General features: G+C 47.0%; 2 protein-coding genes across 5 annotated transcripts in view; both read right to left on the bottom strand.

Annotated features, from left to right (window-relative positions):
* LOC311633543 (uncharacterized protein) overlaps positions 1 to 2,302 on the bottom strand; it is a 90,844-nt gene extending 88,542 nt beyond the window's left edge. The window contains exons 1-2 of one of the 3 annotated variants that reach the window (XM_084906298.1): positions 1,909 to 2,302; positions 1,258 to 1,384 (exon numbers count right to left, since the gene is read on the bottom strand). In XM_084906298.1, coding sequence (XP_084762424.1) covers positions 1,258 to 1,384; positions 1,909 to 1,941 — 160 coding nt within the window. In that variant the 5' untranslated portion in view covers positions 1,942 to 2,302. The remainder of the gene's footprint in view (positions 1 to 1,257; positions 1,385 to 1,908) is intronic. The other 2 variants (XM_084906299.1, XM_084906300.1) reach the window with 2 other exon arrangements.
* Positions 2,303 to 6,523: 4,221 nt separating this feature from the next.
* LOC311633544 (uncharacterized protein) lies at positions 6,524 to 23,489 on the bottom strand. Of its 2 annotated transcripts, XM_084906303.1 has the most exons (3): positions 23,200 to 23,488; positions 17,563 to 17,689; positions 6,524 to 13,273 (listed from the first exon to the last, which is right to left on the bottom strand). In XM_084906303.1, the coding sequence occupies exons 1-3, from the start codon at positions 23,245 to 23,247 to the stop codon at positions 10,962 to 10,964; spliced, it is 2,487 nt and encodes an 828-aa protein (XP_084762429.1). In that variant the 5' UTR covers positions 23,248 to 23,488; the 3' UTR covers positions 6,524 to 10,961. The 2 variants fall into 2 exon arrangements, with proteins under 2 accessions (XP_084762429.1, XP_084762430.1); XM_084906304.1 differs by lacking the exon at positions 17,563 to 17,689 and having other exon boundaries at positions 23,200 to 23,489.
* Between the last annotated feature and the right edge of the window lie 478 nt (positions 23,490 to 23,967).

Raw genomic sequence — 23,967 nt, forward strand, 5'->3', positions numbered from 1 at the left:
AGTTGGGAGGGACCAGGCCTGCAAGGGAGAGCAGTTGGGATTGATCAAGCCTGCAGGGGAAGGCAGTTAGGGGTAACCAGGCCAGCAGAAGGAAGTTGAGAGCAACTGGGTCTGCAAGGAAGAACAGTTGGGAGAACCAGGACTGCAGGGGAGGGAATTTAGGGGTGACCAGAGGTGCAGGGGAGGGCAATTAGGATGGCAGGGGAGCAGTTATGCATCAATCAGGCTGGCAGGGGAGTGGTTAGGGTGATCAGGATGGCAGGTAGGCGAGCAGTTGGGAGCCAGCAGTCCTGGATTGTGAGAGGGATGTTCAACTGCCCAGTAGAATCTAAACAGGCAGTTGGATATCCCTTGAGGGGTCCCAGATTGGAGAGGGTGCTGGCTGGGCTGAGAGACACCCCTTATCTCCCTTCCACTCCCTGTGCAAGAATTTCATGCATCCGACCTCTAGTGTCATATAAATAAAATGTATTGCGAGTAGATCTTAAGCATTCACAGCATAAAAATATCAGGCAACATCATATGGAGATACATGTTTAATTACTGTAGCCATCATTTATATTTTAAATATATTTTATTGATTTTTTTATAGAGAGGAAGGGAAAGGGATAGAAAGTTAGAAACATCGATGAGAGAGAAACATCCATCAGCTGCCTCCTGCACACCTCCTACCGGAAATATGCCTGCAACCAAGGTACGTGCCCTTGACCGGAATCGAACCTGGGACCTTTCAGTGCACAGCTGACGCTCTCTATCCACTGAGCCAAACCGGTTTCGGCCCACTGTACACTTTAATACGCACAAGTCTGTATTGCAACCAGGCTGGGAAACAGAAAAGGAAGACAGATCTAAACAGGACACGCTGCGCAGGAGAGCCTTTAAGAGGAGCCCGGCTTCTCAGATAAGCACGACCCAGACCACACCTGCGAGTCCCGGCACAGGCAGGCAGGAGGACTGACCGGGGCAGGAAGGGACCACCGCAGGGAGACGGAGGGGGATGGGTCCGGACACATCAGCCCAGACACTGAGAATCCGTGAAGCTCGATATAATGACTGACCTTGAATCCTTCCCAAAGGGCTCAGCACTGGGAGCGCAGGGGAGAGAAGAGGGCAGTGCAGACCCACAGGCCCAGCAGCACAGCAGCCACCCCGCACCGGGGAGGCAGCCCTGCTGAGGTCCAGGCCCGCGGACTGAGAGAGCCGAGAGGGCAGGGAGGAGAGTCCAGCCCGAGTCCCAGGTGAGGCTGTGAGTCTTACCCAGAGAGGACACGAGGGCAAAGTTCTCCAGCATCACACGCAGGTACAGGCGTCTCTGAGCCTCGTCCATCAGCCTCCATTCTTCCCGCGAGAAGCGCACGGCCACGTCCTCCAAGGTCACCGCGGCCTGTGAACGGGGACAGAGGACCCCGTGACCATCTGTGCCCGAGAACCCGCAGCCACGCACTCGGGGAGACGGAGCCGCCGCTGGACAGGCCTCTCCGCACCGCTGGCCCCGCGTCCCCATCCGCCCCGGGAGCTCCCGCAGCTCAGAGGCCCGCGCCCCCTCCCCGCGCCCCGGGCCTGAGGGGCTCCCGCCGGGCACAGGGACCCGGAAACGCCCCGCCCTCCCAGCGCCCCCACATTCCGGGGACCCCGAGCGGGAGGGGAGGGGGAGCCGCGCCCGCTGTCACCTCCTCCCGCGGCTCCTCCGCCCGCGGAGCCCCGGTCCTCCTCCTCCCGGGGCCTCAGGGGCCGCCCTCCGGGGGTCACGTGACCGCCCGCCTCCCCTTCTCCTCGGGGCGCGGGGTCCGCTGCCGCCGCCATGACCGGCTTCCCGCCTGAGGGGGGCCACGGGGCCGGGCTGCAGGAGGGGACGGGGGCCCGCACCCCGGGCTGCGGGGCGGGGCGGGGAGGCGGGGACGCGCTCACCTCAGCCGGGCGCCTCGGCGCGGCCGCCGCCATCGGACCTGCGGGCGGGGCGGCGGGCGAGGAGGGACCCGGTCCCGCCCTGAGGAGGGTCCCTCGCGGGGTCCCCGAGCCTCGCCCTCGCGTGTGGCGGCGGCGGGGATCGGGACTCCGTGTCGCCTCCTGCCTCCTGCCTCCCGCGGCCGGAAAACCCACACACGGCGACTCCAAGGCGGCAAAGACTCGGATGAGCAGCGAATGCGGCCCCGAGCAGGACGATGCCGGAAGTCGCGTCCCCTTTGGCGGAAATGCTTTTGCCCTGATCCGCTACTTTCTCAACTCAGCGCACGGTCTTCTGGGGAATGTAGTTCCTAGCGCTCCAAAGGCCGCAGAGTGCTCTCTTGGGAGCAGCTAAGGACTTTTGCCCCTGGAGGCACCTTGTAAAGTCTTGTTTGTTTTTGTTTTGTTTTTTAATATATTTTAAAAAATACATTTTATTAATTTTTTCTAGAGAGGAAGGGAGAGGGAGAAAGAGCTAGAAATGTTGATGAGAGAGAAATAATCCATCAGCTGCCTCCTGCACAGGCCCCACTGAGGATGTGTCCACAACCAAGGTACATGCCCTTGGCTGGAATCCAACCTGGGACCCTTCTGTCCACAGGCCGACACTCTATCCACTGAGCCAAACCGGTCAGGGCACCCTGTACAGTCTTGAGGCTACTGAGAGGGCAGGGCTGGCTCCTGGTGAACTGCAGCAAACTCTCCATTCTGACCCCAAGGACCTGCAGATTGCTTCCGAGCTCAGCACCACAGTCTGATGTCAATTGCAAGTCCACATGGTATTTGCGCTTCAGTACAACAGGCTATATATATATATATATATATATATATATATATATATATTGTATTTCCTCTTTCAACATATTTTTTATTGATTTCAGAGAGAGGAAGAGAGGGAGGGAGAGAAGCATCCATGATGAGAATCATGGATCTGCTGCCTCCCGCATGCCCCCAGACTGCAAATAGAGCCTGCAAGCTGGGCATGTGCCCTTAAGCAGAATCGAACCATGGACCCTTCAGTCTGCGGGTTGATGCTCTATCCATTGAGCCAACAGACTATATATTTAATAAGTTTTTATTTATTTTAAATGTTTTTAAAATTGCTTTTAGAGAGAGGTGTGGGAAGAAACATGAGAGAAACACTCTGCACGCCTCCCCTGGGGAACCTGCTGGGCATGTGCCAGCAGCAGAATGGAACTGGGGAAGTCTTACAGTGAGGTGAAGGGGGATCGCTCAGACCCTGAGCCACACCAGCTGGGCACAGCAGGCTGCTTTTCAGCAGGAATCCGGGGGTCCACGTGGCATCACTTATGCTGAAACCCAGGATCTCACCCAGTTTAGTGCCTGATGGAGTGCAGTTGCCCCTCTCCCAGAAAGTCTTAATCTTCCTGAGTAAAATGTTCTGCTACAGCAGCAGGAAGGACATGCATCTCACAAACTCTGTCCGTCCCCATAGAAAAAGAGGCAGCCTTATGATAGCAATTTTCCCAGGTCTGGTTCCCTATAGAAAAGGTGTCCTTTTTTCAAAAATACTCTGATTTTTTCTCTTAATTTTGTAAATATATTTTTATTGATTTCAGGGAGGGAGAGGAACAGACAGACAGAAACATTAGAAACATAAATGATGAAAGAGAATCATCGATCAGCCAACTCCTGACAGTGCCCCGATGGGGCTCCAGCCCACAACCCAGGCATGTGTCCTTGACTGGAATCAAAACTGGGACCACCCCTCTCCAACCCCCCAGACCCCAGGCCGACGCTCTAGCCACTTTGCCAAACCAGGTAGGGCAACATGCTCTGATTTTTAGTTTAGCTAATTGCTTTGCTCGCGTGAAACGTTTTACATAAGACCCCTGTCTTGCCCTAAATCAGTGGTCGGCAAACTCATTAGTCAACAGAGCCAAATATCAACAGTACGACGATTGAAATTTCTTTTGAGAGCCACCTTTTTTAAACTTATATAGGTAGGTATATTGTTATTAACTTAATTAGGGTACTCCTAAGCTGGCCTTTGCTAAAAACTCAAGGGGCCAAAGCCCCCCGCATGAGGCTGGAGCTGCAGTTTGCTGACCACGGCCCTAAGTGAAGGTGATGGCCTGATACCAGGCATTGTTGTAGCTTCTTAGTCCCCACCTTTCTTGTTTCTACCAACAAAAATGTTCCATTTTTTTTTTTACAACTCTGAATATACCCTTCAATTTGCTACTGGGGTGCTGCCCATTTATCAATCACTTAAAGCCAATCAGATCTTCAAATTTACTCCACTGAGCCCTGACTGGTTTGGCTCAGTCGGATAGACCTTAGGCCCGCGTACTGAAGGTCCCAAGTTCGATTCCTGTCAGAGAGGAAGGGTGAGGGAGAGAGATATAGAAACAAGGGCCTATGTCTGGGTTGCATGCTGGATTCCCGGTAGGGGGCATGCAGGAGGCAGCCAAGCAATGATTCTCTCTCAATCTCTCACAATTGATGTTACACTCTCTTCCTCACTCTTCCTCTCTGAAATTATAATTTTAAAAAGCATCTACACCTCAACCCCAGGGTCCTAGGGTGGATCCCCAGTCAAGGGCACCTACCTGGATTGTAGGTTCCTCAGCCCTTCAGGTCGGTCCTCTGCTGCAGACAACCAATGGATGTTTTTCTTTCTCCCTCACTACCCCACCCCACCCCCGGCCCCCGCCCCTTCCAATCTCTCTAGAAATCAACAGGAAAAAATATCCTTGGATGAGAAAAAAAAAATCTTGAAAATGGCTACAGTTGTCATCTTTTCTCTGGTGATGGGTCATGTGCATGCTGATAAAAATGCATTATCTCCCCCAGCCAGTTTGCTCAGGGGGTAGAGCCAAACATCTCAGATGTTTCTGTCTCTCCCTGTAAAAATCAACGGGAAAATAGCCCGAAGTGAGGATTAACAACAACAACAAAAAATTACGTCAGGATACACACAGTGAGTATTAGTAAAGGGAAGTAGGTATGCCTACATTCCAGGGTGTGCAAAAATTTTACTGGTCAAATGACGTACTTACTGCATCACATATATGACAAACATAACACAAGAATGTTGGACACACTTCTTTTTTTAAAATATATTTTATTGATATATATATTTATTTTTTTTTTTTACAGAGAGGAAGAGGAGAGATAGTTAGAAACATTGATGAGAGAGAAAAATCGACCAGCTGCTTCCTGCACACCACCTACCGCAACCAAGGTACATGCCCTTGACCGGAATTGAACCTGGGACCCTTCAGTCCACAGGACAATGCTCTATCCATTGGAACAAACCAGTTAGGGATTGGACACACGTCTGAAATAAAAAAATACTAAGATGCATAATATACATATTGGAGGTTGACTAATTAGTTGTACATGTCAATTTAAAAAATAGATATTTGAATAGGTGGGAGGATTCAATTCTAACCAAACTTTTCCCTCAGGTTCACCTGCCCAATTTTCAGGTTTTTTTTTTTTCCAATATTTAAAAAATTGTTTTTATTGATTTCAGAGAGGGAGAGGGAGAAAGAAACATCAATAATGAGAGAAAACCATTGATCAGCTGCCTCCTGCACACCTCACATTGGGTAATGAGCCTACAATCCTGGCATGTGCCCTTGACGCTCTATACACTGAGCCAAACCAACTAGGGCCACACTTTAAAAAAATATATATTTTTTGATTGATTTCTGAGAGGAAAGGAGAGGGGAGAAATAGAAACACCAATGATGAGAATCACTGATTTGCTGCCTCTTGCACACACCGCACTGGGGATTGAGCCAGCAACCTGGGCATGTGCCCTGACCGGGAATGACATGAGAATTCTTTTACAACACATATGTATTACAATTAGCAGTAAATCATGGGTATGCACATATGCAAAATAAAATAACCATCAAATTCTCTCATCATTGATGTTTCTCTCTCTCTTCCTGAAATCAATTAAAAAAATATTTAAACAACCATCAATAGTGATCCTGTAACGAGACTTCTATTTGAAAATTTAAAATGATTTGTTTCTCAGAGTGCATGCAGTAGGTGCAGAGGTCTTTGTCTCAAGCCATCTTTCAATGTCCGATCTGGCGGAGGTCTTTAGAGTGTGGACAAAAAGTGGCCAAAGGCTAACCTGACTAGCTCCGGTAAGGCCTGCTGGGGCCTTGCCCATTCAGAGACCTAAAACAGCCCCAAAGGATGGTCTACAATTAACTTTTTAACCAGAAGCAGTGCCGGGTTGTGGGTTCAATCCCCAGTAATGGGGGGGGGGGGGAGGCGCACGCATATGAGGCAGCAAAATGGGTGATTCCGTCATCATTGATGTTTCTCTCTCCCTCCCTTCCTCTCAGTAAAATCATTTTTCTAAAGCATTTGATGGTGGGTACTCATATCCTAGTCAGCATCTTCCCTGACAAAGGACAACCTTTTCCCTGGGCCTGTCTGCTGTCTTTTTGCATCTACAATAACATATCTTGGAATGCCAATGTAATTTCCCTTTTCTCTCGAGTCCTCAAAGCACAGGCACCACTGCAAGACCACAAATCCCTTCACTGTTAATTGCTGACTGTTCACTATCCTGTACCCGGCTACATAAAAAAATGTTTATCGTATTACATTTTGGCCAACAGGATCCGCCCTTCCGGTTCCCTCAATTTGCTTTCTCCAGCCCCCCTAATCTATTAGCAGTGGACTTCATGTAACCAATATACATATGTCTCCTCTTTTTAAAAGAAATATTTTTATTGATTTCAGAGGGGAAGGCAGAGAGAAAGACTTTCTCTCACAGATGAGAGAGAATAATTGATTGGCTGCCTCCTGCACACCCCCTATTGGGGATCCAGCAGCCAGACATGTGCCCTTGTCTGGAATCCAACCCAGGACCCTTCAGTAATGCTCTATCCACTGAGTCAAACTGGCCAGGGTTCACTGTTCTTTTAAAAAAATATGTAACAAATACATACATGAGAAAATAGCCAAAGTTGATAGTTAGGTTGAACACATGATCACGCATTTTACCCAGAATACAGAAATATAGCAAATACACATTGAAAAAATGTCCATAAATCTGTTGGGAAATGCAATCAAATGACAGTGAGGATCACATCAAAGTTATAAAAAGGGTTGAAATGATTGACCAAACCAAATATTCTCTACGATATAGAGGAACTGACTCCTTCATATACTGCTGGAAGAATGCAAAAAGTATAATTAGTTTATACCACAATTTGCTAATACTGTTAAGTTGAATATTCATTTAGTCTAGGACTCAAGACTATTCACTGAATTATTGACATAACTAAACAAAACATATCTATATAATGATACATTTTCGCTTGTACCAGCTTTACTTTCTTATTTTTAGAAATCTATTTTATAGAGACAGACAGTAATAGACAGAAACATACATTTGTTTTTCCAATGTTTATGCATTCATTGGTTGATTCCGCAATGTGCCCTGAACCTGCAACCTTGACATATCGGGAGAATGTTCTAACAAACTGAGCTACCCAACCAGGGCACAGGTTTATTTTCAATAGTCAAAAATTAGAAATAACCCAACGTGCATGTACAAAATGAATAAACCAATGGTTTATATATAATATTTGAAGGTAATATGTTCATAGATAATATTTCTCTGGAAAAGAAATGATGAGGTACTAATGCATCACTAAATACATCTTCAACTATTTATGCAACAGAACTAAAGGCAGAAAATCCACTTTTATTGCCATCATATAAATTCTATGAAATGCAAAGTCAGCTATTAAAATGAAAAGTAAATGAATGGCAAGGAGAGATTATAAAAGGATATGAAGTAAATAGTAACACATATGGTTAGTATTATGACTGATGATGGTTTCAGTTTAATACATGTCAAAATTGATCAGATACTATACTTAAAATGTCATTTACCACATGTATATTATACCATACTAATAAGGATTTTTTTAAAGGTCTCAAGATTAAAAAAAAAATTATCTTCAACTCTTGAAAAATACAGTTTCCAACTCTATATTCAATCCACGTTCTCATACCCTCTTGGGGTCAGTCTTGCTTAGTGACAACAAGTATATCAAACAATGGGCTTTCATTGAAATCAACAGGAATGCTGGCTGCTAACAATGGCATATCCCTGGAATATGACCCCTTTTCTTTTTTCTTTTAAATATATCTTATTAACCCTTTACAGAGAGGAAGAGAGAGAGAAATAGAGTTAGAAACATCGGTGAGAGAGAATCATCGATCTGCTGCCTCTTGCACACCCCCCAATGGGGATGTGCCTGCAACCAACGTACATGCCCCTGACAGGAATCGAACCTGGGACCTCTCAGTCTGCAGGCTGACACTCTATCCACTGAGCCAAACCAGTTTTGGCATGACCCCTTTTCTTTATCTTTGATTTCCTGCCTGGCCACCAGTGATCTTGAGATGAACTTCTAATTTGACTATAGAAATTCACACACACACACACACACACACAAATTTTTAAGTGTTGACATTTTATTTCTTAAATATTTTTAGCCGAAACCGGTTTGGCGCAATGGATAGAGCATCGGCCTGCGGACTGAAAGGTCCTGGGTTCGATTTCAGTCAAGGACACGTACATTGGTTGCAGGCACATCCCCAGTAGGGGGTGTGCAGGAGGCAGTTGATCAATGTTTCTCTCTCATTGATGTTTCTAAATCTCTATCCCTCTCTCTTCCTCTCTGTAAAAAGTCAATAAAATATATTTTAAAAATATTTTTATTGATTTCACAGAGGAGGAGGGAAAGATAGAAACATCAATGATTAGAGAATCATTGATGGGTTACCTTCAGCATGCCCCGCACTGGGGATCAAGCTTGCAACCTGGGCAGGTTTCCTGAGCGAGAATCAAACCATGACCTCCTGGTTCATAGATTGACACTCAATCACTGAGCCATGCCAGCCGGGCCATTTTTTGTAAAAGATTGCAATAGAAACAACAATGATAATAATCAACCCTAGCCTGTTTGGTGCAGTGGGTAGAGCATCACCCTGTGGACCAATGGTTCCTGGGTTCAATTCTGCATATAGCTTGAAGGCTCCTTCCTGATGGCCATGGCCTATGCAGAAGGCAAACAGATTTGTTTTTCTCGCATTGATATTTCTCTGTCTTTCTCACTCTCTAAAAAAGATCAATGGTGCCCTAGCTGGCTTGGCTCAGCGGATAGAGCATCGGCCTGCTGACTGAAGGGTCCCAGGTTCGATTCCGGCCAAGGGCACATGCCTGGGTTGCAGGCTTGATCCCCAGTGGGAGGTGTGCCGGAGGCAGCCAATTGATGATTCTCTCTCATCATTTTTTAAAAATATATTTTACTGATTTTTTACAAAGAGGAAGAGAGAGGGATGGAGCGTGAGACACATTGATGAGAGAGAATCTTTGATCAGCTGCCTCTTGCACAACCCCTACTGGGGATGTGCCTGCAACCAAGGTACATGCCCTTGACCAGAATTGAACTGGGACCTTTCAGTCCGCAGGCTGACGCTCTATCCACTGAGCTAAACCGGTTTCGGCGATTATCTCTCATCATTGATGTTTCTCTCTCCTTCTTCCTTTCTCTCTGAAATCAGTCAATACACACACACACACACACACACCCACAAATGGAAAAATATCCTTAGGTGAGAACAAAATAATAAAAAATTAAAACGATGAGAATTATTGATTGGCTGCCTCCAGCACACTCCCTACTGGGGATTGAGCTCACAAGCCAGGCATGTGCCTTGAGCAGGAAACAAATTGTGACCTCCTGGTTCATAGGTCGATGCTCAACCACTGAGCAACACTGGCTAGGACTAAAAATCTTTTATCGTAAGTCACAGAAGGTAAACATGCCTGGAGACCCTCAGACTTGTGTCCACACTGATATATTCTTTTTCGCAGAAACATTTCTGGATGCACGTTTAGGAGGCACATTTAGTTGGATGCAGTCTCCAACAATACCAAGTAGGCCAGTGATTCCGTAGCAAGCACAGCTTTCCTCTAACCGCTACGTCCCACAGCCAGTTACCATCAACCATATAATTGTGGACATAAGGGCACATGGCTCTTTATAAGAACTTGGAAAATAATTCCCTTCAAAAGTACTGGCATACCTTGTGAACAAGGTACAAATTAATGCTGCTCCCAGAAGCACTTGAGGTTGCAACACCTGACCCTCTTTAGGGTGATTTCTGAGGCTCCTAAAGTTCGTAGCATTTAAGCTTCACATGACCAGAAAGCCCTGCAATCTTTTCTCAAAAGATGTGAACAGTAATGCAGATCTGATAAAACCTGGTGAGCAAGTTTCTGTGCCCAGGCCATCCCCTGTAACACAGAGAAATTTTGAGGCCCCTCACATAAAAAGTTTTTTGTAGAACCCAAATTTGCTTATAAATTATGCCATAAGTTAACTAATATACCCAAGATCGAAGAGTACTTAAAAGAAAGTAAGACACCCATTATTTTACAAACCCAAGGAACACGAACCTGGTACTGCTTGCAACGGTGACTCGGAAATTGGAAATATTTGTCACAGGCATCCAGGGAAGCCAGGCCCCTGAGAAAGGCCTTCTCGGGCTGCCAGATGACATTTTCCGGGTTATCACCGCGTCAGGCCCATTCCCCAACTGTTCAGACTGAACAGGATGCAGATCCCCTAAGAGCTCAGGCTATTCCTAATTTCCTCCAACAAACCAAGAAACAGAGTAAGCTGCCCTGAGCACATCAGCATGGTGACGGATGCAAACTGTGGGAATCTTCTAGAAGTTATAGGTGAAACGTCTCTGACCAGAGGCCTCTGTAGTGACGGAAATCTGGCGAGAGACGTGTGTAGATCAGAAAGTGCAGCGTAGACACACGCGCTCCCCACATAACTAACACTTACGGGGAACCTCCCTACTGTGGATGTCTTATGCCCGAGATTAAATCCAGGCAAACGGAGGAACTTCAGAGTTTCCTACAGCGTTATTAACGCTGAAAACAAAAAACGCAAGCAAGCAAACAAAACCACCTTAGAGGGCCTATACGTCTAAGGCCTTCCTTCACTGTGAACTCTCGAGTGCTGAGCGAGGTTGGATTTCCGGGTAAAAAACTTGCCACATTCAATGCACTCAAAAGGCCGTTCTCCCGTGTGAACTCTGTGATGGTACTGGAGGGTGGAGCGGGAAGTAAAAGATTTCCCGCACTCGCTGCACTCGTAAGGCCTCTCTCCTGTGTGGGCTCTCTGGTGAATGGTGAGGTGAATCCTTTGGGTAAAGGACCTCCCACACTGATTGCACTCGTGGGGCTTTTCCCCCGTGTGAAGTCTGCGGTGTCGAATGAGTATGGAGCTGTTTGTGAAAGACTTATCACATTCACTGCACTGGTAAGGCCTTTCTCCTGTGTGCACTCTCTGATGATATCCGAGGGCAGAGACAGAAGTAAAAGCCTTCTTACATTCACTACACTCGTAAGGCCTTTCTCCAGTGTGGATTCTCCTGTGTTTAGAGAGGTACGAATTCTGGCTAAAGGTTCTCCCACAATCAGTACATTCGTAAGGCTTTTCTCCAGTGTGAACCCTCTGGTGTTGATTCAACTGGGAGCTATCCCTGAAAGATTTCCCACATTCACTGCAGTCAAAAGGCCTTTCTCCTGTGTGAACTCTCCGGTGACAACGGAGGGCAGAGTTAGAGATAAATGACTTCTCACATTCGCTGCACTCATAAGGCTTTTCTCCGATGTGAACTTTCTGATGATATCGAAGGGAGGAGCCAGAGGTAAAGCATTTCCCACATTCAGGACACTCGTAAGGCCTCTCTCCTGTGTGAACTCTCTGGTGTATGTTGAGATGATTTCTTTGGGTGAAAGACTTCCCACACTCACTGCATTCGTAAGGCCTTTCTCCGGTGTGAACTCTGCGGTGTCGAATGAGTATGGGTCCATTGGTAAACGTCTTCCCACAATCACTGCACTCATAGGGCTTTTCTCCAGAGTGAACTCTCTGATGGTAACAGAGGGCAGAGCCAGAGGTGAAAGACTTCCCACATTCACTACATTCAAAAGGCTTCTCTCCAGTGTGAACTCTCTGGTGTTGGGACAGGTAAGATTTGTGGCTAAAAGATTTTCCACACTCACTGCACTCATAAGGCCTTTCCCCTGTGTGGATTCTTCGGTGTATAATGAGGTGATTTACTTGAGTAAAACATTTCCCACAATGACTACACTCGAATGGTCGTTCTCCTGTATGAACTCTCTGATGATAACGGAGGCCAGAACTAGAGGTAAAAAACTTCCCACATTCATTGCATTTATAAGGCTTTTCTCCACTGTGAACTCTCTGATGATAGCGGAGGGCAGAACAAGACGTAAAGGCTTTCCCACATTCACTACACTCGAAAGGCCTTTCTCCTGTATGACATCTCCCATGTTCAATAAGGTCAGTTTTCCGTTTAAAGAATTTCCCGCATTCGGTGCACTCAAAACTCGTTTCTCCAGAACAAACTGTCTGCTGCTGTGGACCAAGAGCGGAGCTTTGCCTAAAAGACGGCGCACATTCACGACAGACGAAGCAACTTTCCCCAGTGTGGCTTCTCTGAGGGTAAATGAGGACAAATTTTTGGTTAAAAGATTTCCCACATTTGCCACACTTGAGCTGCCTCGCCGCAGCATGAATTCTTCGGTGCTGAGTGAAGGCTGAGCTTCCCCTAAAGGATTTCCCACAGTCATCACACACAAAAACACTGTCATCATGGAGTTTCTGGTGAATAACCACTGAGGATTTGTACCTGAATCTTTTCCCGCACTCTCGGCACGCAAAACCCTTTTTCTTACTGTTCGCTCCTGAGTCCTGCACGTGTGTGCGCTTAGGACTGAAGGCTTTCTCGCGCTCTTCCCTAGTACTGTTCCTTTTTCTGTGCTGAGAAGTCCCCTTACGCTTGGAGCTTTTGTTTGGCTTCTCTGTGGTGTGAGTGGCCTGTTGTAGATGACCTGAGGCGGCCGGGCAGTTCTTCCCAACCCCCTCACGGGTAGAGAGCTTCTGCGACTTCTTGAAATTGCAGCTCTTTGCAAACGAGGGTCTACCCGCAGTGCTCGCGAAGAGTGCCTCTCCCCGGAGCTGCTCCTGGCCATGCTGACAGTTTGCACTGAAAGAAAATTGTTTTCCACACGCCCCACAGCTCAGTCTGTGTAGTGTTTCCTGGGGCTCGGTCAAATGAAAGATATCAGTCAAGACTGGACCACACATCTCACAGGGGTGGATCTTCTGGGAAGACTGAGATTCTCTTGAAGTCCTGGCCTGGGATACTCCCACAGGAATGCTCTGTTCACATGGATCCTCCACATTCTTTGTTCCACAACAGCAGCCTAAGTGCAAAGAAATGATGGTAAATTACACACTGACTTTATTGGCAAGGGGCAACCCAACCGCCAATGTGTGAATCTTCAACAAAAAAAGAACAGGGATAACCATGATTACGTCAGACAGCATGACTTTAAGTACGGTAAAAAACTGTCACAAGTGACAAAGAACTTCTTTATATAATGATAAAGCAGCTAAGTCAGCAAGAAAATATAACTGTTGTAAGTACAAATGTACCCAGTATCAGAACACCTAACTATTTTTAGGAAGTAATGATCTGAAGAAAGGAATAGACAGCAAGGCAATAATAGTTGGTGACTTCAATACTCCACTTTCAACAATGGATAGATCACCCAGACAAATATATCAGCAAAAGAATATTGAAACTGAACTTTTCTTAAGAGCAAATGGCCCTGGACCGGGTCAGATAGCTCATTTGGTTACAGCGTGGTCCTGATATGCCAAGGTTGCAGGTTCAATACTTGCTCAGGGTACATGCAAGAATCAACCAATGGCCGAAACCAGTTTGGCTCAGTGGATGGAGTGTCGGCCTGCGGACAGAAAGGTCCCAGGTTCAATTCTGGTCAAGGGCATGTACCTTGGTTGCGGGCACATCAGAGGCAGCAGATCGATGTTTCTCTCACATCGATGTTTCTAACTCTCTATCCCTCTCTCTTCCTCTCTGTAAAAAATCAATATGTTAAAAAAAAAAAAAAAAGAATAAACCAATGAATTTATGCATAAGTGGGACAAAAAAAAATCAATATTTCTCCCTCTTTCCCTCTGCCCCTTCTAAAATCAATAAATAAAAATTTTTAAAATAACAGATATATCCAGAACATTCAGCAGTGTATACATTCTGCTCAAGTGCAAAATAAACATATAATGTAACAAATCACGTTAGGTTACAAAACAAGTCTTAACATGTTAAGTGCCCAGTCAGTCACCGGTGACTGACACTATACTTTCCGTCTGGAAGACAAAAAGCTTAAAGTGTTAACAAACTTAAGAAGGCTGAAATTATATCAAATATCTTTTCCAAACAAAATGGCATGAAACTGGAAATCACGAGAGAAAGCAAGCTAGAAAATAACAATTACGTAAAATTTAAGCAACAAACTCCTGAAAACTCAATGGGTCAAAGATATAAAAAATACATAGACAAATGAACATGGAAACATAACACACCAAAATACAACAAAAGCAGCAGAGGGAAGGTTATAGTAATAAATGCCTACCTTAATAAAAGAATGATCTCAAACAAACTCCCTTTATATATATATATATAATATATTTTATTGATTTTTCTTACAGAGAGGAAGGGAGAGAGATAGAGAGCTAGAGACGTCGATGAGAGAGAAACATCGACCAGCTGCCTCTTGCACACCCCCTACCGGGGATGTGCCCACAACCAAGGTACATGCCCTTGACCGGAATCGAACCTGGGACCTTTCAGTCCACAGACTGACGCTCTACCGCTGAGCCAAACCGATTTCGGCAATAAACAATTTTTAGAATTTATTTTTATAAATGGATAATTATCATGTGCAAAAATTAAAAGTATCTTGAATGTAAAAAATATTTAAGACCTGAAATTGTTAAATCTTTAGAAGAAAATGTAAAGGGAAAGCTTCTTGACATTGGTGTTGGCAATGATGTTTTTGGATATGAAAGCAACAGCACAGACAACAAAAGCAAAAATAAGCAAGTGGGCTACATGAAACCAAAAAGCTTCTACACATTAAGAGGCATAATCAATAAAAAGGCAACCTAAGAAGCAGGTAAAAATATTTGCAAAAGTACACAGATAATAATTTAATTAAAAAAACATAAATAAATAAATAAAGTATTACATAGAGTAAAAAAAAAAAAAATTAAAAAAAATATTTGCAAAAGATGTATCTAATAAGGGGTTCAAGCTCTGATTGGTATGGCTCGGCTGATTGGAGTGTCATCCCATGCACCAAAAGGTCAGATTTAATTCCCAGGCAGGGCACATACCTGGGTTGCAGGCTCAATCCCCTGCCTCAGGTGGATGTAAGAGGCAACCCCATCCATGTTCCCCGCACCCTCCCCCTCTATCCCCTTCCTTTTCCCTATCTCTCTAAAGAAATAAATCAATGCATCTGTCCCTGTCCTCAGGTAAGGAAAAAAAAAAAAAAAAAGCCAGAATGTATATATAAAAAACTCACACAATTCAACAAAAGAATAACTCAATTAAAAATGGCAAAGGATGTGTACAGACATTTATTCAAAGACATACAAATGGCGAAGAGATACCACAAAGATGCAAATTCAAACCACAATGAGATACTACCTCACAGCTGTTAGGATGGCCACTAACAAAACAAGTTAACCAGGATGTGAAGAAAAGGAAACCTTTGTACACTGTAGGACTGCACCTCAATTCAGCCACTAAAACCAACTATAGAAAAGTTCCTCAAAACATTCAAAATAGAACTACTATATGGTCCAACAATCCCACTTCTATTACCTTTATCCAAAAGAAACAAAAGTCAGTATCTCAAAGAGGTATTTGCATGCCTATGTTTACTGCAGCATTATTCATAATAGCCATGGCAAGAAATTACCTAAAGAACCTTCTACAATTGAATGGATAAAGAAAGTCTGACACACACACACACACACACACACACACACACACACACAATGGGGTATTATTCAGCCATTAAAAGAAAATCATGCATTTGTAACAACATCAATGAATCTGAAGGGCATAATGCAAAGTGAAATAAGCCAGACAGAGAAAGACAGATATTGTATTGTATAATATCACTTATACTATGTGGAATCTTAAAAAAAAGAGTTGAATAAAAAAACACACAAAAAGAATGCCAGAGACTAGGGACTCAGGGAAATGGGGAGATATTGGTGAGTTACAAAATTAAGTTCTGAGACTCTAATGTAAAACATGGTGACTATAGTTAATAATGCTGTACTGTATACTTGAAATTTGCTAAGAGTGCACATGAAAAAGGCAAATACAATAGTCTGCTCCAATCAAGGGTGATGCGTTCCAAGAAGCCATGAGTAGTATCCTGCCCCGTATATAAGGTAATGGATTCAATAATGTGACTGCACTAATCATTTCACAATGTATATGTACAATTAATTATATACAATCATATTCGTCAATTATTCCTCAATAAAAGCCAGAAAAAAAATATCTAAATAGTACAAATAGAACCATACAGGGCAGTCCTTTTAAAAATATAATATTTTGCCGGGACTGGTTTGGCTCAGTGGATAGAGCGTCGGCCTGCGGATTGAAAGGTCCCGGGTTCGATTCCGGTCAAGGGCATGTGCCTTGGTTGCGGGCACATCCCCAGTGGGGGGGGTGCAAGAGGCAGCTGATCGATGATTCTCTCATCAATGTTTCTAACTCCCTATCCCTCTCTCTTCCTCTCTGTGAAAAATCAATAAAATATAAATAAATAAATAAATAAATAAATAAATAAAATAATAATATTTTATTGATTTTTGACAGAGAGGAAGGGAAAGGGAGAGAGTTAGAAACATTGATGAGAAAGAAACATCAATCAGCTGCCTCCTGCACACCCGCCACTGGGGATGTGCCCACAATCAAGGTACATGCCCCTGAGCGAAATCAAACCCAGGACCCTTGAGTCCGCAGTCTGAAGCTCTATCCACTGAGCCAAACAGGGCAGTCTTAAAAAATAACCCATACTAGCTGGTTTGGCTCAGTGGACAGAGCACTAGCCTGCAGAATGAAGGATCCCAGGTTCCATTCCGGACAAGAACACATGCCCGGGATATAGGTTCGATCCCCAACAGGGAGCATGCAGAAGGCAGTTATCACTGATGTTCCTATCTCTCTCTCCCTCTCCCTCCCTCCCTGAAATCAATAAAAAATACTAAAATAAATAAATAAAGTAAAATAAAGAATAATCAAAGGGACTGGTAAGTAATGACCATGATGATGCCTGTAATTGCCAGCATAGGCAAGCACAAGAAAAGGTCAAATAAAAAAAGGGGGAGAAAACGGAAGTCCATCTGCCTGGATACGTGGCCCAGCGGGGCTAAGGGAAAACAAGGCGGGTCATTAGGCTCCTATGCGCGTTCAACACGGCCTGTGTACAGGCTGAGGGAGAGAGAGGGCCGTGCAGACACACAGGCCCTACCAACTGCCCAGAAAACCGGGGGGCAAGCAGTGCCCACAGTCCACATGTGGGGACAGGGCACCCCCCAGGGGGAAGGGGACGTGGGGAAATGCAAAGGCCAGTCCGGCTCACTGGGGAGAGCGAGGCCTTACCCTGAGAGGACACAAGGGCAAAGTTCTCCAGCATCACATCGAGGTACAGGCTCCTCTGGGCCTCAGGAAGGAGGCGCCACTCCTCCTGGGAGAAGTGCAGGGCGACGTCCTCGAAGGCCACGCGGTCCTGTCAGGATTAAACAAACAAAACGTGAGCAGCGTCTCTAGGACCACCTCCTCATCCGTCTTCCCCTGGCTCATCCACAAGGGCCGTGGCTGGCAAACTCGTTAGTCATCATAGCCAAATATCAACAGTACAAGGATGAAATTTCTTCACAGAGCCACATTTTTTAAACTTAAACTTCTTCTTTTTTTTTTTAATATATTTTATTGATTTTTAAAGGGAGGAAGGAAGAGAGACAGAGAATTAGAAACATCGATGAGAGAGAGTCATCGATCAGCTGCCTCTTGCACACCCCCTACTGGGGATATGCCCACAACCAAGGCACATGCCCCTGACCGGAATCGAACCTGGGACCTTTCAGTCCCCAAGCCGACGCTCTATCCACCAAGCCAAACCGGTTTCGGCAAAACTTAAACTTCTTCTAATGCCACTTCTTCAAAATAGACTTGCCCAGGGCGTGGTATTTTGTGGAAGAGCCACACTCAAGAGGCCAAAGAGTCCCATGTGGCTCGAGAACCGCAGTTTGCCAACCACAGCCCTAAACAGTTTGGCTCAGTGGATAGAGCATCGGCCTGGGAACTGAAGGGTCCTGGGTTCGATTCTGGTCAAGGGCATGAAACAAGGGCAACTCATTGATGTTTCAAACTCTCTATCCCTCTCCCTTCCTCTATGTAAAAAAATCAATTAAAAAAATATTTTTTTAAAAAACTCACCACAGCCAAAACCGGTTTGGCTCAGTGGATAGAGCATTGGTCTGCTGACTGAAAGGTCCCGGGTTCGATTCCGGTCAAGGGCATGTGCATTGGTTGTGGGCACATCCCCAGTGGGGGTTGTGCAGGAGGCAGCTGGTCGATGTTTCTCTCATCATTGATGTTTCTAGCTCTATATCCCTCTCCCTTTCTCTCTGTACAAAATCAATAAAATATATTAAAAAAAAAACAAAAAACTCACCACGAAGTCTGGTGAATCCATACAGTAGTGGATAAACAGAAGCCCTGCCCTCTTGGGTCATTCCTCTCTTTTTTAAAAAAAAGTATTTTTATTGATTTCAGAGAGGGAGGGAGAGGGAAAGAGCGAGCGAGAAACATCAATGATGAAGATCAGCTGCCTCCTGGGCACCCCCTACTAGGGATCAAGCTCACAACCCTCACATGTGCCTTTGGCCAGAATTGAACCTGGGACCCTTCAGTCCGCAGGCTGCCGCTCTCTAACTGGCTGGGGCTAGTGTCATCTCTTAATTCCTCCTCCGTCTTCATGGCTGTTCCATGGAAGCCTGGGCTCCCTCACCCCCTGCCAGGTAAACCTCCCTCCCACACCCTTCCCGCCATCACTTCCCTCCTCTGCACGCACCTCCTCTTTCTGATCCCATAATCAGCATTACCCCACGACCTGCATTCCCCTCCTTGCAGGTGACCCACCACTCCATCCTGGTCCACAACCAGAGCCAGCCTTTTGCATGCCTCCATCACGAAACGTTCCCCAGATCTCCACTCACTGTTCTCTGAAACTCCTCAGACCAACAATGACAAGTGTTATTGGATAAAGATGGGTGTCAAACTCAAAAACATCTTGCAGCTCTGACCGGGTTGGCTCAGTGGGTAGAGCGTTGGCCTGTGGACTGAAGGGTCCCAGGTTCCATTCCTGGTCAGGGCACATGCCCAGATTTCGGACTTGGTCCCCAGTAGGGGGCATGCAGGAGGCAGCCGGTCAGTGATACTCTCTCATCATTGATGTTTCTATCTCTCTCTCCCTCTCCCTTCGTCTCTGAAAGCAATATAAAAATAATAATAATAACTTGCAGAAAAATTAAACGTTGCTCAGCAAACAATTTCCGATCGTTTACAAGCAATGGGAAGGATTTTAAAGGAAGAAAAATGGATGCCACATCAACTGAAGGAAGGACAAATGGAAAACCAAAAAGTCATCAGTAAAATGTTGCTTCAACAGCATGAAAGAAAGTCTTTTTTACATCGAATTGTGACTGGCGATGAAAAGCACATTTAGCCGAAACCGGTTTGGCTCAGTGGACAGAGCATCAGCCTGCGGACTGAAAGGTCCCCCGGTTCGATTCCCGTCAAGGGCATGTACCTGGGTTGCGGGCACATCCCCAGTAGGGGGTGTGCAAGAGGCAGCTGATTGATGATTCTCATCGATGTTTCTAACTCTCTATCCCTCTCCTTTCCTCTCTGTAAAACATATATATATATGTGTTTTTTTTTTAAAAGAAAAGCGCATTTATTTTGAGAATCCCAAACACACAAAACCATGGGTTGATCCAGGTCAACCATCAACATCGATGGCCTCTGTTGTTTCAGCTGCTAAGACCAAAAATGCTGAGGTTGTTCCCAACTCCTCCTTTTCCCCCTCACCTACAGCATCCAAAATGCTACACGGCCTGTCTTTAAAAATGGACCCAGAATCCAACTTTTTCCACCTCCACCGTCACCACTCCTGCCAAACAATTTCCGTCTGGGTTGGAGCAGTTGCCCCTCCTGGGCTCTGACTCCTCCCTGAGCCCTATAGTGTGTCCTCCGTGTGCAGCCAGAGAAAAGCTGTTACAACCCGGAGAGACCAAACCCTTTCTCTGGTCCAAACCTCCATCTGCCTCCACAATAGATGCCCAACTTTGTAGGCAGCTACATTACAGGTATGATTACTATATTTCTTTACTGATTTTAGAGAGGAAGGGAAAAGGAGAGATAGAAACATTAATGATGAGAATCATTGATCCACTGCTTCCTGCACGCCCCCTACTGGGGACTGAACCCACAACCCAGGCATGTGCCCTTGACCAGAATCAAACCCGGGACCCTTCAGTCCTCAGGCCGACGCTCTATCCACTGAGCCAAACCAGCTAGGACTCCCCCACCCCTACTCTTTATTCTTAAAAAGAATGGAGACCGGCCCTGGCAGGGTGGTTCAGTTGGTTGGAGAATTGTCCTGTATACCAGTGTTTCCCAACCTTCTCTCATGATGAGAATCACCTGGTGGAGTTGTTAAAACACAGATTCCTGAATCCCAACTAAGAAGTGCTAAACTAGAATTTTTGGGAACATATAGGTAAAATTGTATACTTAACTAGTGCTCTAAGACAGATTTTATATACAGAGCACTAAGTTAGGTATGCAATTTTACCTATATGTTCTCAAAAATTCTAGTTTAGCACTTCTTAGTTGGGATTCAGGAATCTGTGTTTTAACAACTCCACCAGGTGATTCTCATCATGAGAGAAGGTTGGGAAACACTGCTGTATACCAACAGATTGCAGGTACGGACCTAGTTTCTGGGTTTGATCCCGGGTCAGGACGTGGAGAGGATTGATGTTTCTCACATCAATGTTTCTCTCTCTCAAGTCAATAAGCATATTCCTGGATGAGGACTGAAAAAACAATTTATTAAAATAAAAATAGAAAAATAGAAAAAGGAAAAAAATGGAGATCGGCACTGCCTATTCCTGGCTTCCTCCAAGCATTTGCACCTGCTGGTGTCTGGGTTAACCTCCCACACCTGTGCACACTGGTTGCCAGAAATGAGAGCCCATCAGTGCCAAAGGAGCGGGTGTCCAAGGAATCCCCGGCCGCCCTGGAGTCCGGTGCCCTCTGTGCTGCCCGAGCCAGCTGTGACCTTGGGCAAGAACCCAAGTAGCTGGGCGAGCACAGTGGCAATGGCGGGAGCAGGCAGGCATCCCCCTTGGGCCTCCTCACTCCCATCCTAGACTTGCTCTCTCTCTGAGCAGCTTTTTTTCTTTTCTTTTTTCTCCCCCCCGCCCCCCCCCCCTTGTTTCTGAGCCACTTTTGTAAAACATTAAAAGGCCTGTCACAGCCCTAGCTGGTTTGGCTCAGTGGATAGTCTGGCCAGTGGACCAAAGAGTCCTGGATTTGATGTGTTTTTCTCACATTAATATTTGTCTGTCTTTCCCTCTCTCTAAACATCAATGGAAAAATATTCTCAGGTTACCCTGACTGGTTTGGCTAAGTGGGTAGAGCGTCAGCCTGCAGACTCAAGGGTCCCAGGTTCCATTCCGGTCAAGGGCATGTGCCTTGGTTGCGGACACATCCCCAGTGGGAGGTGTGCAGGAGGTTTTCTAACTCTCTATCTCTCTCCCTTCCTCTCTGTAAAAAGTTAATAAAATATATATTTTAAGAAAAATATCCTCAGGTGTAGGTTAAAAAAATCCTATATAAAAAAGCCTAATATGCTAAGTGCCTGGTCATCTGGTTGGGCGTTCAACCAATCAAAGCATAATATGCTAATGATAGCCCTAACTGGTTTGGCTCAGTGGATAGAGCCTTGGCCACCGGACTCAAGTGTCCAAGTTCCATTCTGGTCAAGGGCACATGCCCGCCCACTGGGGAATGTGCAGGAGGCAGCTGATCAATGTTTCTCTCTCATCCATGTTTCTGGCTCTCTGTCCCTCTCCCTTCCTCTCTGTGAAAAGTCAATAATGTGTGTGTGTGTGTGTGTGTGTGTGTGTGTGTGTGTATATATATTAGATATGCTAATAGCCCTAACCAGTTTAGCTCAGTGGATAGAGCGATGGCCTGTGGACTGAAAAGTCCCAGGTTTGATTCCGGTCAAGGGCATGTACCTTGGTTGCCGGCATGTCCCCAGTAGGGAGTGTGCAGGAGGCAGCTGATGGATGTTTCTCTCTCATTGATGTTTCTAGCTCTCTATCCCTTTCCCTTCCTCTCTGTAAAAAATCAATAAAATATACTTAAAAATAAAATATGCTAATAATAAGCTAAGGCTGCTCAACCGCTCGCGATGACCACCAGGGGGCAGAGCTCTGACGCTCCCACTGGAAGGGTAGCTTACTGCTGGGGTCCAGCGGATCGGGACTGAGTGAGACAGACTGGACACCCTCTGGAGCCGGCCTGCAGCCCCTCCCCAGCTGGCCAACCCCCGTGTCCCTCCCCGGCCCTGGTCCTGCACGGCTGGGTGGGGTGCCTCGGCCTGGCCCGCGCCCTCTTGCAATCGGGGGCCCTGGGCTCTGACCCTCACTGACCACCAGGGTGCAGATGCTCCACGCAGGTGCCGCCCCCTGCTGGTCAGTGCGGTCCCACGGGGGCGATGCTGGGCCAGTAGCAGGGGGAGCGCGGGGGCGGGCGCGGGCCCAGGCCTTCGGTTCCACCTCCCCCAAGGGCTCCCGGGCTGAGGGAGACGCTCCCCCCCTTTCCCCCCAAGTGACAGCTCCCTCCCCACCCCGGGCCCCTGGGTAAGAACACGGAAAGGCCGCTCCCTCTTCCCGTCACAAACTCCCAAGATGCGCCAGGCCCTGCGCGTCCAGACGCCAGTCAGTCTCTTGCGCGCGGGAAAGAGGCGCCCAGATTCCCGGATGTTCCCAGCTCAGCCGCCCCTGCGCGGCTCCCCCGGCGACCCCTCAGCCCCTCCTCCCCTCCCCCCTTACACCGGGCCCGACGCGGGGCCTGGGCGGCAAGAGGGACGGGCGCCCGCCCCGGGGCGGCAGGGGTGGGTGGGGGGTGCGGCGGCGGAGGCCCGGGGGACGCGCTCACCTCATCCGGGCGCCTCGGCAAAGCGGACGCCGCCGCCGCCATCGCCATCGGGCTCTGCGGGCGGGGGCGGCCCGGGTGGGCGGCCTCGGTCCCGGTCCGGTCAGTCCCCGGAGGAGCCGCCGGCCTCGCCCCCGCGTCTCCGCGGCGGAAACCGGGACCCCGGCGCCTCCCCGGTGCCAGCGGGGCCTTCAGGGCCCACCGCTCCGCAAGCCTCCGACGCGATGTAAGGGTCCGTGAGGCGCCGAGTGACCGCCACGGAGGAGGCCGGAAGTCCCGCCTTGGCGGGCTCCGCAGACCGGAAGGACCTCGTCCTGAGCCGCCCCATTGGCTCGTCATCTCGGCCTCTCGCGCACAGACTCCCGGGTAATGTAGTTCCCAGAGCCCCGGGCCCCAGAAGGAATGTGTTCCCGCTTGGATCAGAGAATGGGCAGGTCTGAGGAAGGGTGAGGGGCCCGGCGGTGGGGCACAGTGGATAGCTCCTCGGCCTGCGGACTCAGGGGTCCCAGGTTCCATTCAGGTCAAGGGCATGTACCTTGGTTGCAAGCACATCCCCAGCAGGTACGCAGGAGGCAGTGATAAATATTTCTCTCATCCCTCTCCCTCCCTGTAAAAAAATCAATTAAAAAATATATATTTTTTTTAAATGGTGAGGGGCCAGGCGGGTGGTGCTCAGTGGATAGAGTGTCTGCCTGTGCACTTAAGGATCCTGGGTTTGATCCCAGTGGACAGCATGTGCCCTGGTTGTGGCTTCATCCCCAGGAGGGGGTC

This window comes from Pipistrellus hanaki, assembly GCF_964339955.1.
Source record: "Pipistrellus hanaki genome assembly, chromosome: 15".
In the NCBI taxonomy this organism is placed as follows: domain Eukaryota; kingdom Metazoa; phylum Chordata; class Mammalia; order Chiroptera; family Vespertilionidae; genus Pipistrellus; species Pipistrellus hanaki.